This window comes from Oncorhynchus mykiss, chromosome 9 (genome assembly GCF_013265735.2).
Source record: "Oncorhynchus mykiss isolate Arlee chromosome 9, USDA_OmykA_1.1, whole genome shotgun sequence".
Taxonomy (NCBI): Eukaryota; Metazoa; Chordata; class Actinopteri; order Salmoniformes; family Salmonidae; genus Oncorhynchus; species Oncorhynchus mykiss.
In genome coordinates, this window is record NC_048573.1 from 28,184,744 (window position 1) to 28,207,087 (window position 22,344).

The 22,344-nt window shown below is 42.2% G+C and overlaps 1 protein-coding gene across 12 annotated transcripts in view; it reads right to left on the minus strand.

The window, feature by feature from the left end:
* camk2d1 (calcium/calmodulin-dependent protein kinase (CaM kinase) II delta 1) overlaps positions 1-22,344 on the minus strand; it is a 119,793-nt gene that overhangs the window by 21,076 nt on the left and 76,373 nt on the right. For 6 of the 12 annotated variants that reach the window (XM_021615346.2, XM_021615342.2, XM_036987760.1 and 3 more), the window contains exons 7-13: positions 18,858-18,960; positions 10,068-10,151; positions 8,312-8,406; positions 4,798-4,920; positions 4,594-4,677; positions 4,300-4,342; positions 2,503-2,540 (exon numbers count right to left, since the gene is read on the minus strand). In XM_021615346.2, the coding sequence (XP_021471021.1) occupies positions 2,503-2,540; positions 4,300-4,342; positions 4,594-4,677; positions 4,798-4,920; positions 8,312-8,406; positions 10,068-10,151; positions 18,858-18,960 (570 nt within the window). Of the gene's footprint in view, positions 1-2,502; positions 2,544-4,299; positions 4,343-4,593; positions 4,678-4,797; positions 4,921-8,311; positions 8,407-10,067; positions 10,152-18,857; positions 18,961-22,344 lie in introns of all 12 variants that reach the window. The other 6 variants (XM_021615344.2, XM_021615340.2, XM_036987758.1 and 3 more) reach the window with 1 other exon arrangement.

Sequence of the window (22,344 nt, forward strand, 5' to 3'; positions counted from 1 at the left end):
ACTAGCTGCTATGACAGCTGAGATTTGATTAGACGGGAGATGAGGACTTCCAGTCAGATTTAGCAGATCGGTCAGCTTCCTCAGATCACAAAACAGACGCTACCACTCTGTGACTGAATTATTTTGTAAAAGGCGGAGCCCGATTATTGAAATATCTTACATGCTGACCACACCAGGCCGCGTTGCGTGCGCGAGCGTCGCAACATAAATGTACACCTACATGTCAATCAATTGTTTCATCCAAACTGCTCGCATGCGTCAATGAGAGTCTGTGTGTAGCCAGGCGTTAAAAAAAGAACTTGATTCCATCTCCTCGTTGTTTTTTAGGAGCATATATCCACTTGGATGATCAAACGATGAACTGAGGACCACACTCCAGTCCAGTTGGTAGCGGTAATGTGCCTTAAAGTTGGTTGCTAACCGCCATATAAAAGTCCACAGAAGAAGACTGAAGGATGAGAGATTACTAGAAACGAACTAAATTCCCCTTTTATCTGTGGATTAGTTGTCGGAGGAGGAGAGAACACACGATTTTGTGTGACTCAAAAATAAATACAATTCTACAAAAGATCCATGAATGCTTCATGTGTTTCGACCTGTCCCCAAATGAATATACAGTTGTCGGAATTTTAAGTCGGAAGTTTACATACACTTAGGTTGGAATCATTAAATCTCGTTTTTCAAGCACTCCACAAATTTCTTGTTAACAAACTATAGTTTTGGCAAGTCGGTTAGGACATCTACTTTGTGTATGACACAGGTCATTTTTCCAACAATTGATTACAGACAGATGATTTCACTTATAATTCACTGTATCACAATTCCAGTGGTCAGAAGTTTACATACACTAAGTTTACTGTGTCTTTACACAGCTTGGAAAATTCCAGAAAATGATGTCATGGCTTTAGAAGTTTCTGATAGGCTAATTGACATCATTGGAGTCAATTGGAGGTGTACCTGTGGATGTATTTCAAGGCCTACCTAACTCAGTGCCTCTTTGCTTGACATCATGGGAAAATCAAAAGAAATCAGCCAAGACCTCAGAATTCTTTTTTGTAGACCTCCACAAGTCTGGTTCATCCTTGGGAGCAATTTCCAAACTCCTGAAGGCACCACGTTCATCTGTACAAGCAATGGTACACAAGTATAAACACCATGGGACTATGCAGCCGTCATACCGCTCAGGAAGGAGTTGCGTTCTGTCTCCTCGAGATGAACGTACTTTGGTGCAAAAAGTGGAAATCAATCCCAGAACAACAGCAAAGGACCTTGTGAAGATGCTGGAGGAAACAGGTACAAAAGTATCTATATCCACAGTAAAATGAGTCCTATATTGACATAACCTGAAAGGCCGCTCAGCGAGGAAGAAGCCACTGCTCCAAAACCATCATAAAAAAGCCAGACTACGGTTTGCAACTGCACATGGGGACAAAGATTGTACTTTTTTAAATGTCCTCTGCTCTGATGAAACAAAAATAAAACTGTTTGGCCATAATGACCATCGTTATGTTTGGAGGAAAAATGGGGAAGCCTGCAAGGTGAAGAACACCATCCCAACCGTGAAGCACAGGGGTGGCAGCATCATGTTTTGGGGGAGCATTGCTGCACGAGGGACTTGTGCACTTCACAAAATAGATGCATCATGAGGGAGGAAAATTACGTGGATATATTGAAGCAACATCTCAAGACATCAGTCAGGAAGTTAAAGCTTGGTCGCAAATGGGTCTTCCAAATGGACAATGACCCCAAGCATACTTCCAAAGTTGTGGCAAAATGGCTTAAGGACAACAAAGTCAAGGTATTGGAGTGGCCTCAATCCCATAGAAAATGTGTGGGCAGAACTGAAAAAGTGTGTGCAAGCAAGGAGGCCTACAAACCTGACTCAGTTACACCAGCTCTGTCAGGAGGAATGGGCCAAAATTCACCCAACTTATTGTGGGAAGCTTATGGAAGGCTACCTGAAACGTTTGACCCAAGTTAAACCATTTAAAGGCAATGCTACCAAATACTAATTGAGTGTATGTAAACTTCTGACCCACTGGGACTGTGATGAAAGAAATAAAAGCTGAAATAAATAATTCTCTCTACTATTATTCTGACATTTCACATTCTTCAAATAAAGTGCTGATCCTAAAAACAGGGAATTTTTACTGGGATTAAATGTCAGGAATTGTAAAAATCTGAGTTTAAATGTATTTGGCTAAGGTGTACGTAAACCTCCGACTTCAACTGTAGTTGGTTCAGAGTTCGTTTTGACATTTCAACCTGAGTGTCCTAATCGCGTCTGGTGCCTGCTCTCGTCAGTATGTTAGTCATGCAGCACTCAAACTGACACCATTTCACTGCTGGCAGCTGAAACAAATGTACTGTAGAAATATTCCAATTTCTCTTCCGAGACTGTCAGTTACAATATAAGTTACATGAGTCCATAACTAAAAGGTGTGTGTGTGTCAATGTGCGTTGTCAGATGTTAAGATCGCAGAAGTCGATGAGATAACTTACCTTGACGCCGTCAGCTTTCTTGTTGAGCAGGCTCTTGGCTGCTGTAAGGATAGAGGACAAGGGGACAAGGTCAGCGAGGACACCTCTGACACACACACACACACACCACTAAATCTAGTGAAGACAGCCAATTATGGGCAAACTGTGACAGTCCTACAGAATTGAGGTTTAATGTCCTCTACCAACACACCCACTTGTAAATAGAGACCTTGTATTGCTTAAGGAAGACTCATCATTTTAATGACAACTCCCCAATAGAGAACACGTTAGCATCGACTCCTAAATTAACATGCAAATATAGTCCACGCATGGAGTGAGCTAATTGACTGGTCGGGTAGAATGATGAGGTTCCTGGCACGTGGAAAAGCTCAGTGATTGGTTAAAGTGATCAGGGATGTCACACAATAGCCACACAGTGTATGAAGAGTATGAGAGAGGGAAGAAGAAAGGTGTTTGTAAAAATGTTTCGTCTGAGAGGGGTGCAAGTTACCAAGACGGGCACATGAGTAGAGAGCAGTGCCAAGGCATGCCTCTTTCCATGACAGAGACTCTTACCTCACAAGGTTACACAATCCCAAAGACAGAATGGAGAAAAAACAAAAAAGTAAATAAAACAGGTGTCAAGCAGTGGAATTCAAACTTTTTCAGCGAGGACACCATTTTTTTCCGCCAGAATTTCTGGGGACCCCGTTTTCTCCCAAAATAATTCCATGCGAATACCCACCCCATTCCAAATCAAATGACAACCTTGAAAATCAGTACATTTCTACATTACCAAATAACCTTAGATTCATAGCGTTTTCATCTCTATCAAAATGAAAATAAACCAATAAATACATACTCAATAACATCTTTCTCAAAAAAGTTTGTATATTGATCCCATATAATAATCTGTAGGTTTTTTTTATTTGTGGGGCGACCCCATAAAGGGTTGTGACCCCGACTTTGAATACCACTGGTCTTGGTAAAGTCTTGCTCTTGAACAAAAAAAAGTATTGGCTATATGGAATGAAAATGTAAAACAATGTACTTTTTAAATAAAATATTTTCTGTTAACAAGAGAACCAAAGTCTTGACAGGGAGAGAGAGATTAAACAATGTGTTTTTCTTGCCTGAACTAAATTGCCCAAATAAATATAAGGAAGCAGGAGAAAGTGAAGTCCACATCTTTCCTCCAGTAGCCACTCTGATTCAGAGGGGTTGGGTTAAAAGATATTTCCTTTGAATGCATTCAGTTGTGCAACTGACCCTATCCCCTTTTCCTTCCCTTCCCCTTCACTCATCACCCGAGAGAAAATCAATATTTTTTAACTAACAGACAAAATATTAAAGTATTGCCCTTTAAGAGGCCCAGATTGAATGAACTGCATCGATCAGCATCGCTCCACTGGTCTCCAGGCAGTCTCTACTGATATGAACTGAGAGCAGGCTGATGGTGGTAGTTTTAAAGGCCAGCGTATTCATCCTGGAGTTCTCCCCTACAACTCATGCATCTTTCACATTTACTCGCTCCATACTCTTGTGCTTTTTTTTTGTCCTTGTTCCTCTCTCACGCCATCAGTCCTTCCTTTAACACCTGCTCCTCTATCCCTCCTTTCGCTCCCCATTGTTTTCCTCAAGTGTTTTGGTGAAATAACACATCCAGCTGCATTGTTAAGCAGCAGCTGATGGGAGAATTCTAAATGTTGATCTGGTGAGCGAGCGAGAGGAAGAGAAGGAGCAAAAACACAGACAATACAGAGCCGAAAGAGACACACCTTGAAAGAAACCACAACACAGTAGGTAGATGCATCGTACCTGAGAAGTTGCGTGTGGCCAGCATGGTGGTGAGGATAGCACCCTGAGGAAGGGAAAAGGAACAGAGAGTTGAAAAACTGACCTCCGAGGCTGTAATACTTGGCACACTGTCACCTCACCCTCCTAACACGGTGTCCAACATTAGGTGGATAGATTGTGATGCTAATAACCACATCATTTAGTGCTCAGGGTCCACTCTATGACAAGCATGGGGCTCGGATTTAGTCGAGTTGTCACTTTCTCAAAGTCTCACTCACGACATCTGGTGAAGTCCTGTGAGAAACATTCCCTCACCTTGAGTTTCCTTCTGGCGTTGAACTTCCTCAGGCACTCCACCGTCTCCTGTCTGTGCATCATGGATGCCACCGTGGAGCGTTGCTGCAGAGAGGACAGGGGGAGAGGGGGAGAACGTCATGAGTCTGTAGGTGTGCTCATCGGACCATTGAACTGAGTGAGTGAGTGAGTGAGTGAGTGAGTGAGTGAGTGAGAGACACGTACACAGATCCAGGGGTGTTTGAGTGCGTCTGTGGCGGTGACCCTCTTGACAGGGTTGATGGTCAACATCTTGTTAATCAGGTCTTTGGCCTCGGGGGTCACTGTGTCCCACTCAGGGGACGGAAACTGACGGGGAGAACATCAAGAGAGGCAATGAGGCTCGTCATCCATCAGTCCATCCATCCACTCATCTATCCTCCCATCCCTCCCTCACTCTTTCACTCCCTCCATTCAGCTTTGTTTGAAAATGTGTCCTTGGAGAAACTGGCAAAAAAAAACATCACATAGTTGCCAAAAAAACAGATTCACTGAGCAGAAGGTGCTCGTCTCCAGAGCCAAGTTGGGCTTGAGCCATTGCAGTGGGCTGTCCCCCTGCCGCTCTCCTCTCTGCCCCTCCCCCGTTCGAAAACTCAATCTGTCTGGGACAGGCGTTGGGATTGACTGGGGAGAGCAGGGAGAGGGCTGCCAGACAAGGAGGAAATAGCCTGTGCGGTGTTCCAACAGCATGCTGGGAGAGGCAATGCTCAGCCAATAGACAGAGACTGGAATTCTGATGTGTCAAGTACGGCCTTGTGTCGGGTGGTAATCAAGTAGCTAACACATTTCCTTCTTGCGCAAGATGAGAGACAAGATAAACATGTTCAATTCCAGTCACTCAAACAAGATATTTTTTTTTAAATAATTTTTATTTCACCTTTATTTAACCAGGTAGGCAAGTTGAGAACAAGTTCTCATTTACAATTGCGACCTGGCCAAGATAAAGCAAAGCAGTGCGACACATACAACACAGTTACACATGGAGTAAAACAAACATACAGTCAATAATACAGTAGAAAAATAAGTCTATATACAATGTGAGCAAATGAGGTGAGATAAGGGAGGTAAAGGCAAAAAAGGCCATGGTGGCGAAGTAAATACAATATAGCAAGTAAAACACTGGAATGGTAGATTTGCAGTGGAAGAATGTACAAAGTAGAGATAGAAATAAAGGGGTGCAAAGGAGCAAAATAAATAAATACAGTAGGGGGAGAGGTAGTTGTTTGGGCTAAATTATAGGTGGGCTATGTACACGTGCAGTAATCTGTAAGCTGCTCTGACAGCTGGTGCTTAAAGCTAGTGAGGGAGATAAGTGATTCCAGTTGATTCAGATTCAGAGATGTTTGTAGTTCGTTCCAGTCATTGGCAGCAGAGAACTGGAAGGAGAGGCGGCCAAAGTTAGAATTGGTTTTGGGAGTGACCAGAGAGATATACCTGCTGGAGCGCGTGCTACAGGTGGGTGCTGCTATGGTGACCAGCGAGCTGAGATAAGGGGGGACTTTACCTAGCAGGGTCTTGTAGATGACCTGGAGCCAGTGGGTTTGGCGACGAGTATGAAGTGAGGGCCAGCCAACGAGAGCGTACAGGTCGCAGTGGTGGGTAGTATATGGGGCTTTGGTGACAAAACGGATGGCATTGTGATAGACTGCATCCAATTTAATGAGTAGGGTATTGGAGGCTATTTAGTAAATGACATCGCCGAAGTCGAGGATCGGTAGGATGGTCAGTTTTACGAGGGTATGTTTGGCAGCATGAGTGAAGGATGCTTTGTTGCGAAATAGGAAGACAATTCTACATTTAACTTTGGATTGTTTGATGTGAGTCTGGAAGGAGAGTTTACAGTCTAACCAGACACCTATTTATTTGTAGTTGTCCACATATTCAGAACCGTCCAGAGTAGTGATGCTGGACAGGCAGGCAGGTGCAGGCAGCGATCGGTTGAAGAGCATGCATTTAGTTTTACTTGTATTTAAGAGCAGTTGGAGGCCATGGAAGGAAAGTTGTATGGCATTGAAGCTCGTCTGGAGGGTTGTTAACACAGTGTCCAAAGAAGGGCCAGAAGTATACAGAATGGTGTCGTCTGCGTAAGAGGTGGATCAGAGACTCACCAGCAGCAAGAGCAACATCATTGAAGCATACAGAGAAGAGAGTCGGCCCAAGAATTGAACCCTGTGGTACCCCCATAGAGACTGCTAGAGGCCCGGACAACATGCCCTCCGATTTGACACACTGAACACTATCAGAGAAGAAGTTGGTGAACCAGGCGAGGCAATCATTTGAGAAACCAAGCCTATCGAGTCTGCCGATGAGGATGTGGTGATTGACAGAGTCGAAAGCCTTGCCCAGGTCAATGAATACGGTTGCACAGTATTGGTTCTTATCGATGGCGGTTAAGATATAATTTAGGACCTTGAGCATGCCTGAGGTGCACCCATGAGCAGCTCTGAAACCAGATTGCATAGCGGAGAAGGTGCGGTGGAATTCCAAATGGTCGGTAATCTGTTTGTTGACTTGGCTTTCAAAGACCTTAGCACGGCAGGGTAGGATAGATATAGGTCTGTAGCAGTTTGGTTCAAGAGTGTTCCCCCTTTGAAGAGGGGGTTTACCACAGCTGCTTTCCAATCTTTGGGATGAAGGGGTGAGGTCAATATCCTTCCAGGATACCCGGGCCAGGTCGATTAGAAAGGCCTGCTCGCTGAAGTGTTTCAGGGAGCGTTTGACAGTGATGAGTGGATCGATATAATGACCCATTACGGATGCAGGCAATGAGGCAGTGATCGCTAAGATCTTGGTTGAAAACAGCAGAGGTGTATTTAGAGGGCAAGTTGGGATGATATCTATGAGGGTGCCCGTGTTTACGGCTTTGGGGTGGTACCTGGTAGATTAGCTTTGCCTGCTAAAGTTAAGTGATCGTGATCAAAGAAACAGTGAGGGGATGGGAGGTTTCGGTATCAATCTAAGAGCAAGCCTGCCTTAATGTCATGTAAATACTGTCAGATAACAACCATATAAATCAACTCCAGTGATACCCAGTGGTGTAAAGTACTATTTAAGTAGTTTTTGGGGGTCTGTACTTTACCATTTATATTTTTGACAACTTTTACTTCACAAAATTCCTAAAGAAAATAACATAATTTTCACTCCATACATTTTCTCCTGACACCCAAAAGTACTCATTACATTTTGAATGCTTAGCTGGACAGGAAAATGGTCAAATTCACGCAAGAGAACATCCTTGGTCATCCGTACTACTTCTGATCTGGCAAACTCGCTAAACACAAATGCACTGTTTGTAAATGATGTCTGAGTGTTGAAGCGTGCATCTGGCTACCCATAAATAAACACAAAAAACTAGAATATGTTTCCGTCTGGTTTGCGTAATATAAGGAATTTGATATAATGTATACTTTTGATACTTAAGTATATTTAAAAGTAAATACTTTGACTTTTACTCCATTGTATTTTACTGGGTGACTTTCACCTGAGTCGTTCTCTATTAAGGCATCTTTACTTTTACTCAAGTATGACAATTGAGTACGTTTTCCACCACTGGTGATACCTTAAGCCAGTGAGACTCTGCCAAATAGATGTCCACAGTAAGTGTCAAACACTGCTGACAGATTGGCAAACAGATAAATGTGTCTGTGTGAAAGCATGTACTGTACGTGACAGAGTATGTGTGTGTCGTGTCAGTACTCACATCGTAAGCCCCAGCCTTGATCTGCTGGTACAGTCTGTGCTGGTCCTCGTCCCAGAAGGGAGGGTAGCCCACCAGGAGAATGTAGAGAATCACACCTGATGAGACAGAGACACAAACATGTCATCAGGATTGATACTAATTATGAATGAATGTCATTTCAAAAATGATACTCAAATCTCAGCAAGAGGAGAAAGTACAATCAGTATGACCCAATAATAGTAATAGCTTTTAGTGACTTAAATCAGAGAATGTGAGCGCCGCTCATCACTCCACGTACTTTCCAACCGCTCCACTAAAAAACAATCCTCAAAAAATGTAAATTAAAAAAAATCTAATTTATCCACAATTTAACCAACAACCATCTATGTTTGTGACCACCTGGACCTACCATTTAGTTTAGAAGTATTGAAACCAAACCATATGGATTTGAATGAAAAGTACTTTTTGTTGTATTAAATCATTACAGTCTATAAATTGCACACAGGCTGTGACTTACTTAGAATACAATTAAATGATCAATTCCTTATTAGGCTCCATCTACAGTGCCTCTGAATACATTTTTAGAAACATGGCCAGAGTCTGAAGCTTCGGGTTCATGCGATGGAGCCTGGAATAGCAGGCTCGCAGTGGAGAAAACCCTCTCAGCGCTTGCAGAGCCACTGTGGATGCTAAACGTCTTTCGGGCCACTCTTTCCATGCTGGGCAGGGATGTGTAGTTTTTTATTTTTCTGTAGGTAGGCCTAGATTTTTAGGTAAAATAACCCTAACAAAACAGAAAGCTCCTTAAAAAAGGTAATATGCCAGGTCTATTCAATGATGGCATATTGTATAGATAATAGAACGAAAATGAACGAAACTTTAAAGAGATCTGATTTTTAGTTTATAAATACTTTGCTACAATGACACAATGACTGTGCTCAACTCAGTTAGCTACCCACCTCATTCCTTTCTGTTAGCAGGTACGTCTTTTCAGATTCCAAAAATGATTATTTAGTTGTAGACACTACGTCACCTACTCCATCATCTCTTGCTCTTGGTCCTCCTCATCTTTGCAAGTCACCTTGATTTATCAGTTTCTTTATGAAAATATTTAGCATCCTAAATGACCGTGTCTAAAGCAAGGGGCTGTAGTAGCACACAAGTAGACGACAAATGCATGCTGGGCCGGGCATGCCCTGAGCTCGTGAAGTGAGCGCTACTGGAGCGTGGAGCTAGTTTCCCAAAAGGCTGGCGCTCCATGCTCCAGTCAAATTGGGTACGCTCCACTCCTCGCTCCCAGCTCCACTCAGATCCTCTGGACTTAACACAAGTTAACAGCTTTCATTGTTATACGGATGAGGAGATCAAGAGAGGACAGAAAAGGACTCCCTCTTCATAGACTCCTCCCACTATAAGGGTTTTCATCATGTCACCGTCATTGTGGTTACAAAAACAATCAAAGCACTTCAGCACTGTGTTGCTCATTTGCTGGTAGGTTACCGGGATGAGCTCAAGGGCCCTTGGTTGGTCAGTAGAGCACTAACGACACAAATAAGTCATTGTGGCCCAAAATTCAGAGACGCACAGGTTGTGAATGAGTGTGTGGTAGACATTAAAGCCCAGGTGGCCCTTGAGTTTATGTAACGAGTGTGCTGCCGTGAATAATTCAACTGGATGAACTCATTGTCTGTGTGAGAGCCATGTAGGTCCTTTGTAGTTGGTACTAGCCTTTAGCTCAAAGACCAAATAGATTGCTCCATGTTGGGAAGTTTCTTACCACAGGCCCACATATCCACAGGTTTCCCATAGGGGTCTTTCCTCAGGACCTCTGGGGACAGGTAGCCTGGGGTTCCTGCAAAACCTGGAACAGAGATGAGATGTCATGTAAATTAACTACAGTTCCCAAGATAGATGTACACTTACATCCCACTGTTTTTTGTATTTATTAGGATCCCCATTGGTTACTACATGATTCTATATGTGTTATTTCATAGTTTTGATGTCTTCACTATGTTTCTACAATGTAGAAAATAGTAAAACCCTTGAATGAGTAGATGTGTCCAAACTTTTGACTGGTAGTGTACGTACATTGCTCCAATAGCACAAATGCACAGTATTAAACGCACATTAAAATACAACATGACAATATTGTGTGGGTCTGTGTAGTGTGTGTGAGCGTGTGTATTTTATACATGGTTTTTTATATCTGATTTTACTGCTCGACTGAGGTACTTAATGTGGAAGAGAATTCCATGTAGTCATGGCTGTATGTAGTACTGTGTATTTCCCAGAGTCTGTTCTGGACTTGAGGACTGTGAAGAGACCGGTGACCTATCTAGGGGAATATGAATGGGTGTCTGACCTGTATGTTAGCTGTTTGAACAGACAGTTTGATGCTTTCAACATGCCGATACCTCTCACAAAAGAGAGGTAGTGATGCAGTCAATCTCTCCTCTACTTTGAGCCAGGAGAGATTGACATGCATGTTATATTTTAAGGGCCACCGTGCTACTCTGTTCTGCGCCAACTGTAATTTGCCTATGTCCATCTTTGTGACACTTGACAATATAAATGAGCAGTAGTCCAGGTGTGATAAAACTAGGGTCTGTAGGACTTGTTTTCTCGATTGTGATGTCAAGAGAGCAGAGCTTTATCACAGACAAACCTCTCCTCATCAATATGTTTTGACCAAGTCAGTTTACAATCTAGGCTTACATTATGGGTTGCAGTGATATAACTTGCTGTGGTAGCAGACGTGTATCATTTTGAGTCATCAGCATACATAGACACACAGGTTTTACTCAAGGCTAGTGTTAGATCGTTAGTAAAAAAAATAGAAAAAAGGGGCCAAGACAGCTGCCTTGAGGTATCCCAAAAAATGACCAGGTTCACGCTAGATGCACTTCCGTTAGGTAACTCTCAATCCATGATATGGCAGAGGATGCAAAGCTAAAACAGTCTGCTGCTGAAAAAACGATGATCGCTAATTTCAAAAGCTGCACTGATGTCTAACAAAACAGCTCCTAAATTCTTATTACAAATTTATTGCAGCCTATCATCAGTCATTTGTGTCAGTGTATTATATGTTGAGTCCCTTTCCTTATAAGCATGATAAAAGTCAGTCGTTAATTTGTTTACTGTGAAACGGCATTGCATCTGGTCAAGCACATTTTTCCCCGGGGTCACACGCGCCCCCCCTGGCATCACTCCGAGCCCCCCCAGGGGGGCCGCCCCACTATTTGAGAAGGACTGCTCTAGCGTTTGAACGGTGTAAACGCCAAGATATTATGACCCCATTCCAGAAAGCTACGACTATCAGGAACACGTAGATGCTCATAAGGAATCGTTAGAAGGGAGAGTGACAAACAAACACCCCTGATGACAGAGGGAAATTAATTCAAAGCATACTTCCTTCAGACTGGAATTTGGTATTAACTGATTTGAAATACTTAGTTTTCAGGTGATTTTAAAATGACAATTACTTTTAAGAAGCTTTAAATAGTTGTTCAAATAAAATAAAAAAAATGGTGAGTGAGCGTTGTGGTTTTTCCATTTCAATATTATCAAAATGTTTTGGTTGCACCTCGACTCACATCGGTTGAGAGTAGAGGTCGACCGATTAATCGGAATGGCCGATTAATTAGGGCCAATTTCAAGTTTTCATAACAATTGGAAATCGGTATTTTTGGGAGCCGATTTGCCGATTTTTTATTTTATTATTATTATTTTAATTATTTATACCTTTATTTGACTAGGCAAGTCAGTTAAGAACACATTCTTATTTTCAATGACGGCCTAGGAACGGTGGGTTGACTGCCTTGTTCAGGGGCAGAACGACAGATTTTCACCTTGTCAGCTCAGGGGATCCAATCTTGCAACCTTACAGTTAACTAGTCCAACGCAATAACGACCTGCCTCTCTCGTTGCACTCCACAAGGAGACTGCCTGTTACGCGAATGCAGTAAGCCAAGTTAAGTTGATAGCTAGCATGGTTGATGATATTACTAGATATTATCTAGCGTGTCCTGCGTTGCATATAATCTGACTGAGCATACAAGCATACAAGTATCTAAGTATCTGACTGAGCGGTGGTAGGCAGAAGCAGAAACATTAATTCAAACAGCACTTTCGAGTGTTTTGCCAGCAGCTCTTCGTTGTGCGTCAAGCATTGCGCTGTTTATGACTTCAAGCCTATCAACTCCCGAGATGAGGCTCGTGTAACCAAAGTGAAATGGCTAGCTAGTTAGCGCGCGCTAATTGTCGTTGTGTTGCTGGTTCGAGCCCAGGGAGGAGCGAGGAGAGGGACGGAAGCTATACTGTTACACTGGCAATACTAAAGTGCCTATAAGAACATCCAATAGTCAAAGTTAATGAAATACAAATGGTAGAGGGAAATAGTCCTATAATTCCTATAATAACTATAACCTAAAACTTCTTACCTGGGAATATTGAAGACTCATGTTAAAAGGAACCACCAGCTTTCATATGTTCTCATGTTCTGAGCAAGGAACTGAAATGTTAGCTTTCTTACATAGCACATATTGCACTTTTACTTTCTTCTCCAACACTTTGTTTTTGCATTATTTAAACCAAATTGAACATGTTTCATTATTTACTGGAGGCTAAATTGATTTTATTGATGTATTATATTAAGTTAAAATAAGTGTTCATTCAGTATTGTTGTAATTGTCATTATTACAAATAAATTAAAAATTCAAAAATCATCCGATTAATCGGTATCGGATCTTTTTGGTCCTCCAATAATCGATATCGGCATTGAAAAATCATAGTCGGTCGACCTCTTGTTGAGAGCCCTCCACTTTCTTAATATCTTTTTGCAACTTTTCATTTTAAGAAAAGTGCTTTATTGGTGTGTGCGCGCGCTGCTTTTTAATACACTTCTTCCGAAGAATAATTGCATGTAGAAAATGTCCGGCCTCCCTGCAATTAACCTTTTTGACATCTGACCCCTGTAAGATCATAATTGAATATCCCTGACATATACCATGAAGCATTTCATATTTTATCCAGATACTGACTGTCAGCACTAGGTAGTCTATAGCAATTACCCACAAGAATAGGCTTTAGGTGAGGCAGGTGAACCGGTAGCCATATTACTTCAACAGCATTTGACATTGACCCCCCATTTTGTAGGCCCACGAATAAAAAATGTTATCTGTGGGATGCAGGGTCTCAACTTAATGTTAGAATAGAAGGTACAATTTCGAAATATGCTCGTGGATCAGCAGTTTTTCTCTTACGTCAGTCACTGAAAGTTGGGTAAATCCATTTGTGTTCAATAATTTGACAGCACCCCTTTTGATTTGAATGAAACCTTCAATACATATTTGCCCACAGAAGAAGTGGTCAGAAATGTACTTTTTGAAGCCTCCCGGGTAGCGCAGTGGTTAAGGGCTCTGTACTGCAGCGCCAGCTGTGCCACCAGAGATTTTTTTTTGGTACACAATATTTTTTAAAGCAGACATAGAATATCCATTTGAGCACGGTGAAGTTATTAATTACATGGTGTGTCAATACAACCAGTCACTACAGAGATACAGGCGTCCTTCCTAATTCAGCTGCATTTGAATTTGGCGCTCTGCAGCTGCCGGAGAGGAAGGAAACCGCTCAGGATTTTCACCATGAGACCAATGGTGACTTTAAAACAGTTACAGAGTTTAACTAGGGGTGGTAGGAGAAAACTGAGGATGGATCAACAACATTGTAGTTACTCCACAAAACTAACCTAATTGACAGTGAAAAAAAGGAAGCCTGTGTAGAATTGTTTTCATCCAATACATGCATCCTGTTGGCAACAAGGCACTAAAGTAATAATGCAAAACAATGTTGCAAAGCAATTAACTTTTTCTCTTAATACAAGTCTTACAGTTGACTTAAAACCTCTTGGTGTTAGGGGGCAGTATTTTCATTTTTGGAAAAAAAAACGTTCATGTTTTAAACGGGATATTTTGTCAGGAAAAGATGCTAGAATATGCATATAATTGACAGCTTTGGATAGAAAACACTCTAACGTTTCCAAAACTGTAAAGAAATTGTCTGTGAGTATAACAGAACGGATGTTGCAGGCGAAAGCCTGAGAAAAATCCAATCCGGAAGTGCCCCAGGTTTTGAAAGCGCTGCGTTCCAATGACTCCCTATTCAGCTGTGAATGTACCATCAACGAACTTACGCTTTCTACGTATTCCCAAAGGTGTCTACAGCATTGTGACGTAGTTTTACGCATTTCTGTTGAAGAATAGCCGTAGGCGGCCACATTGCGTAAGTGGTCACATGGTGGCTCCGAGAGAGATTCTCACGTAAAATACAGAGGTAGCCATTACTCCAATCGGTCCAAGTGAAAAACGAATTGTCCCGACGGATATATTATCGAATAGATATTAGAAAAACAACTTGAGGATGGATTCTAAACAACGTTTGCCATGTTTCTGTCAATATTATGGAGCTCATTTTGAATATTTTTCAGCGTTGTGGTGACCGCAATTTCTGGGCGATTTCTCAGCCAAACGTGAAGAACAAACGGAGCTATTTCGCCTACAAAAATAATATTTTGGGAAAAAAATTAACTTTGGCTGTCTACCTGGGAGTCTCATGAGTGAAAACATCCAAAGTTCATCTAAGGTACACGATTTAATTTGATTGCTTTTCTGATTTCCGTGACAAGGTTGCCTGCTGCTAGCAGAGCCCAGCATAGCATTATGCCATGATAAACTTACACAAATGCTTGTCTAGCGTTGGCTGTAAAGCATATTTTGAAAATCTGAGATGACAGGGTGATTAACAAAAGGCTAAGCTGTGTTCCAATATATTTCACTTGTGATTTTCATGAATAGGAATATTTTCTAGGAAGATATATGTCCGTTGCGTTATGCTAATTAGGGTCAGATGATGAAAACGGTCCCGTTCACAGAATGGGGTGTCACTACAGGTTAAATCTGCTTTAAAAGCTATGGCAACAACTGGAAATAGTAGTCTGGCAATGACCAAACACCCAATTTGGGAGAGCTTGACAAAACTTGAAAATAATAAATGGGCAAATTTTGCACAATCCAGGTATGGAAAGCTCTTGCACTTACCCAGAAAGAGTCTTCTACAAAGGTGTTTCTACAAAGTATTGACACAGGGGTGCGAATACTTATGTAAATTAGATATTTCTGTATTTACATTTTCAACAAATTTGCAAAAAAAATCTAAAAACATGTTTTCACTGTCATTCTAGGGCATTGTGTGTAGATGGATGAAAGAAGAACACATTTTATCCATTTAGAATTAAAGGCTGTAACAACAAAATGTGGAATAAATCAGGGGGTATGAATACTTTCTGAAGGCACTGCATATTAATGTGGGCCATTTTTTTTGCCCTGATCCAGGTTGCTTGTTTGTTTTTTGTGCTTTACTGGCGTAGAAGTAGGCATGATATTGTGTGATATTTTACAGTACAGGGTTAACTGCTTACAGAGGGATTCCTACTAAGGCAAACTGTCTCAGTGCTAACAGTGTAATTCAGGTTTATAGGCACAGGATTACTGCAGACAATAGCTATCAGATTGACAGAAATATTCCGGGGAGTTAGAGGAACACACATTTGGTTACTTACATCCACCGTACTACCATTTCTAAGGGACTTTCAATGTCCTCTGTTGCTGATTATGACAGGTAGGATTAGAGCACAAATAGACCCAGGCCGTCAGGGTCTAAAACTGTTCGCAATGTTGCTGGAGATAATCCTGGAACCCCTGTGGGTAGGGTGAATCCTGTCTCGTTTAAGAGACAGCCTAGAGGTCAAATTAATCTTTAATGCAATGTTTATGGGCCACGATTAACAAGCTTCCAAAACTTCCCACTGGAACGGCCACCTGGGGAACGTAGTGTGGCTCCCCGCCAGTGGAATGCAGCCTACTTCTCTAAAGAACTAAAATTCCCAGCATGCCCTGGGGCACCACCAGTGAACTGGGTAGATGATTCTCAGGTGACAGCCAGCCCAGGGGATTAGGATAATTAGTCTGCCATCCTGTGGGGATAAGCAGGCAAATGGCCCTGTTTATCCACCTAATAAAACCTGCACTATAAACCCAGAGAGCTGACACACCTCACAGTCTCACGTCTCACACATTAACCAGGTAAACAAACTACGTAAACAAATAACATTTTATTTGTCACGTGTGCCGAATACAACAGGTCTACAGCTGTTATTTTCAGCTCATGTGACAAATAAAATGTTATTTGTTTACTAAGTCTTCAAACCCAAGGCTCCACGACCAGTACGGAAGCTAAGTGGACCTTACAGTGAAACCTTACAGTGAAATGCTTGCTAACAAGCACTTAACATGTATTTTTCTGAACTGCATTGTTGGTTAAGAAAGTATTTTCTAAAATAAACTGAAGTTTAAAAAAATGTAAAATAATAATTAGAGCAGCAATAAAATAACAGTAGCGAGGCTATATACTGGGGGTACCATTACAGAGTCAATGTGCGGGGGCACCAGTGTTTAGTCCCAGGGTCCTTAGCTTAGTGATGAGCTTTGAGGGCACTATGGCATTGAACGCTGAGCTGTAGTCAATGAATAGCATTCTCACATAGGTGTTCCTTTTGTCAAGGTGGGAAAGGGCAGTGTGGAGTGCAACAGAGATTGCATCATCTGTGGATCTGTTGGGGCGGTATGCAAATTGGAGTGGGTCTAGGGTTCCTGGGATAACGGTGTTGATGTGAGCCATGACCAGCCTTTCAAAGCACTTCATGGCTACAGACGTGAGTGCTACGGGTCGGTAGTCATTTAGGCAGGTTACCTTAGTGTTCTTGGGCACTGGGACTGCTTGAAACATGTTGATATTACAGACTAGGTCAGGGACAGGTTGAAAATGTCAGTGGAAGACACTTGCCAGTTTGTCAGCGCATAATCAGAGTACACATCCTGGTAATCTGTCTGGCCCTGCGGCCTTGTGAATGTCGTCTAGTTTAAAGGTCTTACTCACATTGGCTAAGGAGAGCGTGATCACACAGTCGTCTGGAACAGCCGATGACAAAGTACTTCTAAAGGTTGTGTGTCTTTAGATATTGTTTAGAATAAAACGCGGTCTGTAAAGCACAGTACGTGCTTAGTTACACCCTGGGGCTATATAGTAAAACAACACATTTCATAGGGGTGAAAAAATATATACAGTGCCTTGCGAAAGTATTCGGCCCCCTTGAACTTTGCGACCTTTTGCCACATTTCAGGCTTCAAACATAAAGATATAAAACTGTATTTTTTTGTGAAGAATCAACAACAAGTGGGACACAATCATGAAGTGGAACGACATTTATTGGATATTTCAAACTTTTTTAACAAATCAAAAACTGAAAAATTGGGCGTGCAAAATTATTCAGCCCCCTTAAGTTTATACTTTGTAGCGCCACCTTTTGCTGCGATTACAGCTGTAAGTCGCTTGGGGTATGTCTCTATCAGTTTTGCACATCGAGAGACTGACATTTTTTCCCATTCCTCCTTGCAAAACAGCTCGAGCTCAGTGAGGTTGGATGGAGAGCATTTGTGAACAGCAGTTTTCAGTTCTTTCCACAGATTCTCGATTGGATTCAGGTCTGGACTTTGACGCCCAATTTTTCAGTTTTTGATTTGTTAAAAAAGTTTGAAATATCCAATAAATGTCGTTCCACTTCATGATTGTGTCCCACTTGTTGTTGATTCTTCACAAAAAAATACAGTTTTATATCTTTATGTTTGAAGCCTGAAATGTGGCAAAAGGTCGCAAAGTTCAAGGGGGCCGAATACTTTCGCAAGGCACTGTAGAAGACAGGGAAGTCAATGTTTTTGACGACACTGGGCCCTTTATGTATTGTTAAATTAAGGCAAGAAAACGGGTCCACCTGTACATTTATAAGTTTTGAGTGTTGGGCGAAAAGTTTTTAAAATGTACCACTTACTCCTGAAATTGGCACCAAAGAGACTGATGTTTTATTTTTTATTACATACATCTCTTCTGTAAAAAGTGCTAGAGAAAGTGTTCTCTTCAAACAGGTGAGGCCATTTTTAATTGTATCATCCTGTCGGAATTCTAGACCATTTTAGTGTAGAGAAACGTAAGTAATATTTACAACTTTTTAAATCGTTTTGGTGCAGATTTCACGTGTAAGAGATGGGAATAATACTGTGAAATTTATGATTACGCCTTTTAGTGTAAGAGCCATTTGAAAAGACCGCCTGCAATTTCAGCCAGTGATGGAGTTTTGGCCTGCCTGGTGTCATCACCAAATTAGTTAGACTAATAACAAAGACTTCCAAACCACTCTGCCAATAACAGTTCATTTCCCCCTCACTACTCAGACCACTCCCAGTCCTAGCAACATTTGTGCTTGAAAAACTGCTCTTTGCTAAGAAGTTCTGTAAAAAATTTATTGAAAACAATCACATTAATTGTTACCTAGAAATTATTTGATATTTAGATTTAAAAAATTGGCTGCATTGGACATTTAAAACAAGTCTTCAATTGAACAGCCAAGTTTGGGATCCTTGGTGATATTTGAACAGTTCTCTTACTGACTGGTACTCACCGAACCATGCCTGCTGGTCTCCCTGCACCTCGATGGCCAGACCAAAGTCTGCCAACTTCACCGCTGCGCCCTTCAGCTTACTGGCTAGGAGCAGATTTTCAGGCTTGGAGTGGAGAGAGAGAGGGAGGGACAGGATTTCAAAACTTCTCACATAGCAATATACGTGAAAATGAACATGTCTGCAATAATATATTATACAGTAGGTGTATTCTGTCTAGTATTTTGGGTGATATTCACACTGGGTTGTAAAAACCTAGACGGTGGGTCATCTCACCATTGAAAAATTGTATGATCCCCACTATACCTACAAAGTATGTGGACACCCCGTTTTATTATTGGATTCAGTTATGTCAGCCACACCTGTTGCTGACAGGTGTATAAAATCGAGCACACAGCCATGCAATCTCCACAGACAAACATTGGCAGTAGAATGGCCTTACTGAAGAGCTCAGTGACTTTCAATGTGGCACCATCATAGGATGCCATGGTTCCAACAAGTCAGTTCATCAACTTCCTGCCTTGCTAGAGCTGCCCCGGTCAAATGTAAGTGCTGTTATTGTGAAGTGGAAATGTCTAGGAGCAACAATGTCTCAGCTGCGAAGTGGTAGGCCACACAAGCTCACAGAACGGGACCACGGAGTGTTGAAGCACATAAAAAATAATCTGCCTGAGAACGCTGCCTGCCCGAATGCATAGTGCCAACTGTAGTTTGATGAAGGAGGAATAATGGTCTGGGGCTGTTTTTCATGGTTCGGGCCCCTTAGTTCCAGTGAAGGGAAGTCTTAACGCTACAACATGCAATGATACGAGTGCTGAAGCGCGTAGCGCATTACAATCGTCTGTCCTCGGTTGCAACACTCATTACCAAGTTCCAAACTGCCTCTGGAAGCAACGTCAGCACAATAACTGTTGATCGGGAGCTTCATGAAATGGGTTTCCATGGCCGGGCAGCCGCACACAAGCCTAAGGTCAGTAATGAATGGAGTGATGAATCATGCTTTACCATCTGACAGTCTGACGGACAAATCTTAGTTTGTTGGATGCCAGGAGGATACTACCGCCCGAATGCATAGTGCCAACTGTAAAGTTTGGTGGATGAGGAATAATGCTCTGGGGCTGTTTTTCATGGTTCGGGCTAGGCCCCTCAGTTCCAGTGAAGGGAAATCTCAACGCTATTGCATACAATGACATTCTAGACCATTCTGTGCTTCCAACTTTATGGCAACAGTTTGAGGAAGGCCCTTTGCTGTTCAGCATGACAATGTCCCCGTGCACAAAGCGAGGTCCATACAGAAATGGTTTGTCGAGATAGGCGTGGAAGAAATTGACTGGCCTGCACAGAGCCCTGACCTCAACCCATCAAACACCTTTGGGATGAATTGGAACGCAGACTAAGAGCCAGGCCTAATCGCCCAACATCAGTGCCTGACCTCACCAATGCTTGTGGCTGAATGGAAGAAAGTCCTTACAACAATGTCCCAACATCTAGTGGAAAGCCTTCCCAGAAGAGTGAAGGCTGTTATAGCAGCAAAGGGAGGACCAACTCCATATTAATACCCATGATTTTGGAATGAGATGTTTGACGAGCAGGTGTCCACATACTTTTGGTCATGAAGTGTAGGACCAAATTCCATTAACCAAATGATATTTTGGCACATTACTATGGCAATCCCCTCTATAACCCACTCATAACTTATCAGTACTGTGTAATAATGAACTCCATCGTGTCCCCTCCTGTGTCCCTGTGGGGCCATGCATGTTCACCGTCACCAAGCCTGCTTCTCTAGGGGAGCAGCTCTCTATGACTCAACGCTCTCACTCAACACACACTGGGGACAATATTACACCAGCTACGTCAGTGTTGAGTAACAGGATTGACACTGATATAGACCCAGCAAAGAGAGTGGACACAGCTTGATCTTCACAAAGATACACGAGAGTGTGTAATAAGCCACACGCCGTCAAGGCTGCCGTCCAGCCCAAGGTGTGGGGCTACAATGTCTGAGGTCGACAGTGACTCATGCATAGTCCAAATCGGAACAGGAAGGGGAGGGGCTTAGAGAATAGGTTACAGGTTGAGGATTAACGCCGTTGCTGACATTTTCAAAGCGGCTTCTAGGAGTCTAAATTTGAAATAAATTCAAGAGAGATAGACTTAATGTAATAAACAGGAGATGTGAGTAGAGGCTGTTTCAGCCACTTTTTGGAGCGAAGCTGCTTTGCTTGTGGGGCAAATACATTAGTTACAGTACCTCAAGAACAGTATGTCAGTGGACTGACCACTTCTATGGCCTAGATCAGCGGTCACCAAACTTTTCTGAGTCAAGATCACTTTGAGTCAAAATCCAAGACGAGATCTAACGCTTAGATTATTTTGGGGGGGGAACTTAAAACGTAAGCCTATGCAACATTAACCAATTCAAAACAGTTCTGTAGCAGAGGTTTGTGCAGTAAGCTATAGGCTCAATACATTATCACTGCAAATTGGCTATGCTTGAATTACTAGTTAGGCACAGCTGAGTGAGCATAATCATTGGCTTTAGTTTATTTTTACTGGACTGATGGCCTGCGTCTGATGGTCAGTCTGAGGGGTGGGAGTGAGCGGCTGCCTCTCACCCGACTCACCGTCCCTCCCCTCTCGCTACCTCCACTTAAAAAAAAGGGGACACTGTGTTCCAGCTGATGGCGAATCTCAAGTTGCACTGCATGAATTCTGCCTCATGCACCAATTCATGTTGTTACGCCTACGACCGGAGATTGTGAAATATTCCTCGATATTGAGACAAGCCGCTAACAATAACAACGTATGATTATCGGAACACTTTGCTATACTCCTTCATTGCAGCTGCAGTGCTGGTTGTAGTGTGAGTGGAAGTAGGGAGAAGACGCATTTTATGGCTTATAAAAGTTTTGGAACAAAGTGTTGGGACATTGCTGAATAACTTAAACATGAACTCACTCATAAAAACAGCAGTTCTTTGGTGTGTTCGTTGAGTCTCTCTCTAGTCATGGTTTTAAACGTTTTGAAATCTCAACAGTATCAACTTTGCTGTGAGTTTATTTTTTATTTTTACAGTCTGGAAACTGTGCAGCCGGTGGTAGGCCTATAGGTGCACTTGATTCTCTGGGCCTGTCGGGTAGTTCTACCGTCAGACACGTGAAATGGTTGAAAATGGGAACACTGCCTTCCCGGTTCAGTGTACCTACCGCCAACAGCGCGGAACAAATAAAAAAATAGGGGAAAAAAAGGCTTTACTGTTTTTTGTTACAGAAACGTTTGGTAATCGACTAGGAATACCTTGGAGATCAACCAGTCGATAGCGATCAACCAGTTGGTGACCACTGGCCTATATAAAGGAATCAATTCCTCAACATTATATAGCATCAAATCAAACAAGGTAAATTCATGATCATTCATTGGTGCAGTTAGTAGAGCATTTGTGAATTGTGATTCGTGCAGATCAGTGCGCAGGGACGGGGCTCACAT